Here is a 7657-nt window from a genome sequence, read left to right as displayed (position 1 = left end):
ATGCCTTCAAGAAGGGGCACAAAAGAGTGCCGCCATCGCCGGCCTTTGCAACTAGCCAAGAGCAAGTTTTTTCGTCCAAATCTGCTTGACGAACCTCCATCTAACATCGTGTGCACGGGACCACCACTGATCTCTGTTGCTGCACAGCGAGTAGGCCGCACCGGCCAGATCAAATCTAAACGGAGGCCAGGCCACACATGCAGTCAACCCGTCCACCAGGCCTTCCACGCCGCCACCGCCGATCCGAGGTCACATGGCCGCCGCCGCCGCCCGAAGCAGGGCCGGCCGCCGCGCCGCCAAGACCCAAACGGTCGCGCCTCCTCACCATGTCGTGGGAGAGAGGAAGACCCCCGCCACCGCTGTCAGCCCCCAGGCTTAGCCCAGCAACGTCCCCTGGCGGTGACAAAGGGAGGGAAGGAGATAACGTCCCCGGCGACTAGGGTTGCGGCACCACCCGAGTTGCCTGAGCGGGGGTGACATGGGGGTCAGGATGGGATGGAGAGAGGATTACGGATCTGCTCTTCGTTGTGGAGGAGGTGGCCGAAGGAAGGAGATCGAGCGGTGGCAGCGGAGCTCCCTCCCGCTGCGGCGAACGATCGCCAGATATTGACCATCCAAAAAATCAGTCGTTTGTTTGCATGTTAGTGGAGATCACAGGATTCCTTTGTGTGGGCTTAAGAAAATACCCGATGTTGATACTTTGAAGCCACTAGAATAAGAGTAAAGAAAAGACACCTCTATTGTATGGTAAGAATGTAGGCTTAATCAGCTCTTAACGTCTTGTTTTATTATAACAAGACTTCGAGGAACCGAGAGGAGAAACATAAAAGGGTTACGTGCTTATATATGCAGTGAAGAGCTATAAGGTAAAATCCCACAATATGTGCAACATAGCCCCCTCCTGTCCTCTGCATCCATCGTAAAGCCTGAACATCAAGTACAGTGACGGTGTGCATCACCATCAGAAAGCTTGTACTGGTTCTGTAGGAACACAGCTTCTAAGTAGCAAGCCATCATGGAGTTAAGACCAACACTTTCTTAGTGCCCTCATGAAGCTTCCTTCAGACAGATGTCACAGGGGCAAGGGCCATCTTTACACCTTTGACTGTTGAACTGTTCGCCAAAGTGGCCCAGAAGAGTCTGCCTGCGACACTCAGTCTGGAAAAGAAAGGAGCATTGTTCATAAGTTGATTGCTGATGATTTTTCAACCACCTTGCTCTGCACTTTTAGTTAGCAAGATATTATTTACCTTCAGCTCGCAATACGCCTGCATTTTCTTTGCTTGGTCCATTGCAACCTTGAAGGTTTCACTCTTGAAGTTATCAGCACTCCTCAGCATGCACACGATGCGGCTGAAGTCTTTCTTCTGATATAACACCACACAATGCGCTGGAAGGCCGTCTCTTCCAGCCCGCCCAGACTCCTGATAGTAGCTTTCTATCGATTTCGACAGCGTGTTGTGGACAACAAAGCGCTGAGTGGTGTCAGATTGAAAGGTTGCAGTTAGCAAACAATGTGCACAAGTATTCAAAAAAAAAACATTGACTGAGAATACGTACCACATCAGGCTTGTCGATCCCCATGCCGAAGGCTATTGTAGCACAAATAACTTTGACCTCTCCTCTGTGCCACTTCTCTTGGATGCTGCTTCGCTGACGGGCCACCAAGCCGGCATGGTAATGCGCACATTTTATCTTGTACTTCTCCCTCAAGAACTTGGCAGTGTCCGCACATTCGTTCTTCGAGAGGCAGTACACAATGCCAGACATGTTCATGAAACGCTCTTTCAGGAGCTCACCCAGCTGCATCTGGGGAGTTCTCGTCTTGCCAATCACCATGTAGTCGAGGTTGTGTCTGTCAAAGCTCCTCTTAAGTACCAAAGCGTTTGGGATCCTCAAGGTACTGAGGACGTCCTGCAAATTCCATATAAAAATTATAGCTAATAATTAGTGTTCCAAGCTGTAGTGTGGGAACAGGAGGGGAATGCTTTAGTACCTTACGGACAACTTCAGTTGCTGTTGCAGTTAGAGCCATGATTGGGACTCTAGGGAAGTGCTGTTTGAGGCATCCTAGGCCTCGGTAATCTGGACGGAAGTCATGTCCCCATTGACTTGGATAGAAATAGAAATCAGCAATATGTCAGGAAAAAAAAAACTGCTTATGGAAGAATATGACAAAGGTTTGATTTAAGCATTACCTTACACAGTGTGCTTCATCAATCACAAACCTTGCTAGCAATCCCTATCAAAAAGTCCAGGTTAGCATATCCTCTCGGGCCAAATAATAGAAGTACTGATCTCGGAAGAACTAGCATTTCAACAACATAATATATACCCTCTGGTGTAAGCCTTTGAGGATCTCCATGAAGGAATAGTTTCCAGCCATTCTTTCAGGTGTGACATACAGAAGTTTGAAAGAAGGTGTGCCATTTCTGCAACGAGATGAGAACTTAAGTTACAAAACAAATGGCAGATCATTTCTTACACTGGAGGGGATATAGGAAAGAAAATCATGTGATAATGTAAAGTAGAGATCAAATGAACTACGGAATAACCTAAGCTCTTGGATAACTGCAGATGCCTGTGCAGCAGTTTGCTGAGAATTCAAGAATGCTGCTTGTATCCCAAACTTGAAGGTTAAAGCAACCACCTGATCCTGAATAAGTGACAGCAATGGACACACAACAACAGTAACACCTGGATGCAATGTTGCAGGGAGCTGCAAAGGTGATAATACAAATGAAGTTTTCAAATCTCGCAAAACAAACAAGATTAAAAGAAGAATGCTGAACAAGGCAGAATTTAATGACCTGATAACACAAGCTTTTGCCACCGCCTGTTGGCATAAGTATAAAACAGTCTTTATTGTCCAGTGCAGCACTACAAGCTTCATACTGCAGGGGCCTAAAACTTTTGTTGCCAAAGATGACAGCATTGGCCAAATTGATGTCATCTAGAGAAGAAAGCTGCTCATAACTCAAAATTTCTCTCTTCCGAAGACATGCATTTTGCTGTCCCTCTCTATTTGAAGTTGGAGTTGATGATTCATATCTCTTGGTTCCTTTGGTCACCTTTAAAACATAATTTCGAAACACAAAGAGCAATGCCTATAAGATTAGCAGCAGGATTGGAAAAGCAAAACTCTCTCTACTTTTGTGGAGATAGTAATAGCATGTTTACTGTGTCCATATGGGCGCAGCTCAGTCAACTTATGTCACAGTATTTTCACAAGTACATATCCATCATGTGCACAATAGAAATGGAGATGGAAGAGACCAGTAATGGGAGAAATCAGGAGTTGGCTTACAGTAGATTTTGTTGAGCTTCTTGTCTGAGCTTTAGAGTTTCTTGTTTGTGGCTTCTTCTGGGTACCCACGTTATTATCACGGTGGGTGTTTGTTTCATCAAATATGTCAAAATCTGAATCATCAGAGGAAAAGCTCGATGTTTTTAAACCTTTCGGATTATGTTGACTGGAGGAGTCTGCCCTTTTGAACAAAGGGGTATCCAGAACAACTCCTCCTTTTTCATCATTTACACCCTTCCTCATCATTTCATTCAAATTGCCACAAGCTTCAGTCTCTATTGCATTCAGGTCATCCCAGTCATCAGTAAGTTGTGTTGCATCAGCCAATGCAGCAATAAAATCATCGCCGCAGTTCTCCACAGTGATGAAATCTTGGCCACCCTCTCCTGTGCCAGAACAATAAATTATCGCCCATACATAGTATCAACCAGCAAGAAGTGAACCCAAAACTACACTGAAGCAAAAGCAAAGCATAATGTGTTAACTATGGGTGGTACAGTTTATCCAAAAGCATCAGAAACCTCAGCACTAGTCACTTGATAATTCAATATAAAATGCTGCCGAAAACTAAACGTCTAAGTCAGCATACTGAGCAGGTTTCACTGATTTATGTTGTGAAGATGGGCAGGAGTACCAAACATATGTTTATTCTGTCGAATGCACGGCAGGACCTTTGCTCATTCTATCTCTACTATTATAGTACATCAGTTTTTGAACTCGCGGCTTACCACCACGTATACAGTGTTCCCGCCAAACTTCATCTGAAAACAGTATGGGCCGTCCATTTCGCAGATCCAACAGACTAAGCAGGAGCGAATCCAAAGAAAGTTGGCCGTCAGATTTGGATACATCTAACGGTTCAGGCTGCTTGTTTCTCTGTCAGGTCCTTCTCGATTCTTCCGGACTGAACTCTTCCCGTACCGCTGTACGCCATACATTTCTCTGATCAGGCCGGCGTCCCCCTCCGCTCCCAGCATGCAGCAACTGACTCACCCCCGCCTCCCGTCTCTCTCCACACAGCAATCTTCTGTATTCTTGCTCCCAAAATCCACTTCTAAACTGGCCGCCTCGCACCCAGATGTCGGCCGCCGTCTCGCCGGCCACCGCAAAACCTGCGCGCGCCCTTCTGCATCCCAAGCTTCAACACACCTCCACCCTGCATTCCTATGCCAAGTCCCTCCTTTTGTATGTCCGGCATACGCGGCGTCGCGATGACTTCGGAGCTTCCTCTGTCATAGAGTAGCTTAGCTTGTCCAAGTGAGTCATTCCCTGTACTGGTTTTGCTTTTCTTTTTCTGCATCCGGATACTCCATGGGTGATTCTTTACTAATATCTATCACGTATCATCACATTAACCCTCAGTTTTGAAAATTTAGCGCTGGTTATGGTCATTGGTAATGTTTGGTATTCCTGCACGGCAGCTGTTTGTGTTTTTGTCAAACCAACATATGTTGCGGTTCTTTGAGGCAGACCAGAAAAATTATTGAATTTTCTGTGATTAATCTGGACCACCAGATGATAGTGCAAGTACCAACAATGATGCAAGGCACGAGTACAGACGCCAATGACAAAACATGCATGCCAGTAGAATTATCCTCAATGACAAGTTATTTATGATGTGCCATTAATAAAAGAAGAATCCAACTCTATATCTTGGTTGCACTTTGTATGATGGTAACAGTCCTATGCCAAGAAAGAAAAGCAGTGGGATTTTATCTCACAATCACCTACTTAAAATATTGTGTGTTTCAAAATATAGCATACATGATTCAATCGTTCAATTTATCTTTACTAAATATTGAAAAACTTGATGAGTAATAATCTATCCTTATCTAATATTTTTCTCTTTATCTCTGTTAAAAATACAGTGTTTCTATTGGTAATTTTAATATATACTCATCTGACCAATGAGGGCAATATGTTTCTAATTGTAAAATGAATGAAGACTTTGATTTAGATCAAGCAGAAAGAAAAAAAATTCATGCCACCCCTGATTACATGGAAGTAACTCTGTATGATGGCATTTATTTCTAATGGCTGTACTACTAGGTTCAGACATGGAAGATGACAGTTTTTGCCTCCAATCGTTCACCATTGGTTACAAGCATGGAAACCTACTGCGAGAAAGGCAGTAAAACATACTGAAGCCTTATCTCATGTGGTTTAATAGTTTCTAGAATTTTGTATTATTGGACGTCCGAGCATGAAGAATGTGAGATACTGAGATGTATAAGATATTACATATCTGTTCTGGAGAGTAGTATTTCTTTTTGCGGGAGAAGAGTAGTAAAAGATAATGGCTGCCCATTGTTATTTATCCAGAATGGCACTCTTCTATTTGGCCTCCAAAAGTGTGCAGCGATCATGTATATCTCCAAAAGTGGGTTCACAAGGCGGAGCCATTGCTTTGATCCGTATGTGGTTATTACTCACTCCGACGGAGGCCAGGGAGCGTTTGGTTACTAGATCTATCCGATGGGAGATGGTTGCACGGGATATCTTCAGCCGGTTTGGATGGCGGTCATGTAATAGGATAGGCAATTAGTTTTCCTATCTTTCTCTTGCCGGCCGGCGGTGGCTTTTGGTTTCCTTCTTTAGCGCTCTGTGAGCAGCTTTGTTTGAGAATTTTAGACTGGTGTCGAACCTCTTTGCTTGTTTAATAAAGGTGGCCGTATGCATCTTTTCGATGCAGAGGCCGGGGAAGTCCCCCTTTTCCAAAAAAAATGTAAAAAAAAATTGGGCAGCGATTCCTTGATCTTCTTATTGCAATTACCAATTGTGTAAAGTTTAGTCATAAGAACAAGGAATCATATGGGGCAAACAAAATAGACCAAGGAGTCTTTTTCATGTTAAATGATGATCAACACAAACACATGTTCTTAGGGTGTGAACTATTTACGAACTGGCAAATAGGTCTTTCTTGATAATTTTGTGAAAAGTTGGATGCATTGCCAATTTGCGTATCCCCATCGCCATAATGATGACGTTAATTCAAGTTTATTTTCTCGAAATTATTAGGGAGTAAGACAAATAATAATCCAATGCTTACTATTTCTTTTATTAGATTATACACGTACTTGGTACGTGCCTTTTACTAGTTAGGAGAAGTACACCAATTCCTTGTCATGGAGAAAAAACACCCAAACACTGGCCCACTAAAATGGTCAAAACAGAAAATATATGTACACTTAAGAAGAAATGATTTGATTCAACACCTTCCATATCGCAAACAACCTACCTACCCAAATACTCAAAACGACTGCTCATTGTGATCAAAATGCAGTATTGTCAACACATGCGAAACCAATAGAACAGCTAATACATTTTCCATAATTCGTGATAACTGGTCCTCTCTCTATCATGAACCAAGTTTTTCATGCGCAAATAACAAGCTGATGTGTTCATAATGCATAAGCGGCATTGATCCTAGTAGCGCAACCAAACCACCCCCAAAATGAAATGGTCTTAATTGGGCCGGGCGTCTCTCCCCTACAATTCCTACTACATTTTAACTCCTCGTTTCAATCAAATCAGGAGCTCGTCCCATGAAAACAAAACCAGCCGCAGCTAATCCGCCGTTAGAGCTCGCGGGGAGGGGGGGAGGGGGGCGTAAGGCGGCGGTACCGTAGAGGTGGACGAGGCGGGAGAGGGCGGCTACGGCGAAGTCGCGGTCGAAGCCGTAGTCGACGGCCAGGTCCAGGAGACGCTCCCTCTCCCAGTGAGGCTCCTCCATTCCGGCTGGCAAGCACGCCTCCGCCTCCCGCGGACGCCGGCACGGATCGAAACCCTAACGTCGGTGAGGGGGAGACGCGGGAAAGAGCTGCGGCCTGCGGGTGCGGGCGCGCGCGGTCTCCTTTGGCTCGGGAGCTCCTAACGGGCGCCTTATGCGCCCACTGAGGCAACGGGCGCCTACAGCAGCGCGCTAGCGGGCCGGCCCATGAACACGCTCACAGCGTAAAAAGTATTTACAGCGCGAAAACCACCAGCAAAAATTCGATCTCGTGTGATAGGTATCGAACTTGCGCCAATTTGCTTAAACGCATGGTTGGCTAACCAGTAAAGCTATTAAGCCCTCTGTGAAAGTTTTCAACGCGAAACGTATTAAACCAAAACTATAGCCGCACTAATTAGAAAAACGTGACTTCTTTGAAAGAAATGTGAACAAATTTTGAATATCCATAGATTTGAAAAACATCACGAATTAGAAAAAAGAAGTCATGTATTCTAAAAAAAATCATCTATTTTCAAAGAAGTTCACAAATTTAAAAAAAGTTCATCAATTTTGAACAAATGGTCATCAATTTTCAAAAAAGTTCATCGATATTGAAAATAGTTCATCGACTTTAAAAA

The 7657-nt window shown here is 44.3% G+C and overlaps 1 protein-coding gene across 1 annotated transcript; it reads right to left on the bottom strand.

The window, feature by feature from the left end:
- Positions 1 to 696: 696 nt before the first annotated feature.
- Positions 697 to 7175, bottom strand: RECQI1 (RECQ helicase l1). The gene is made up of 10 exons (XM_048714982.2): positions 6932 to 7175; positions 3308 to 3693; positions 2811 to 3071; positions 2556 to 2719; positions 2336 to 2432; positions 2199 to 2242; positions 1997 to 2111; positions 1561 to 1914; positions 1251 to 1475; positions 697 to 1158 (listed from the first exon to the last, which is right to left on the bottom strand). Exons 1-10 carry the CDS (start codon positions 7038 to 7040, stop codon positions 1048 to 1050), a joined length of 1866 nt encoding a protein of 621 aa, XP_048570939.2. The 5' UTR covers positions 7041 to 7175; the 3' UTR covers positions 697 to 1047.
- Between the last annotated feature and the right edge of the window lie 482 nt (positions 7176 to 7657).

Source organism: Triticum urartu, chromosome 4A (assembly GCF_056163025.1).
Source record: "Triticum urartu cultivar PI428250 chromosome 4A, HENAU_Tu73, whole genome shotgun sequence".
NCBI classification, from domain to species: Eukaryota; Viridiplantae; Streptophyta; class Magnoliopsida; order Poales; family Poaceae; genus Triticum; species Triticum urartu.
Note: the sequence above shows the minus strand (reverse complement) of the source record. Positions and strands in the feature narration are given on the sequence as shown.

What these genes read in the sequence shown, in the direction of transcription:
- RECQI1 (XM_048714982.2), bottom strand. Translation starts at nt 7,040, where the DNA reads ATGGAGGAGCCTCACTGGGAGAGGGAGCGTCTCCTGGACCTGGCCGTC. An exon ending in CCGCCTCGTCCACCTCTACG is followed by an intron (nt 3,694 to 6,931) that starts GTACCGCCGCCT and finishes GTTCTGGCACAG; the next exon opens with GAGAGGGTGGCCAAGATTTC. An exon ending in TCAAAGGCTTACACCAGAGG is followed by an intron (nt 2,243 to 2,335) that starts GTATATATTATG and finishes ACTTTTTGATAG; the next exon opens with GGATTGCTAGCAAGGTTTGT.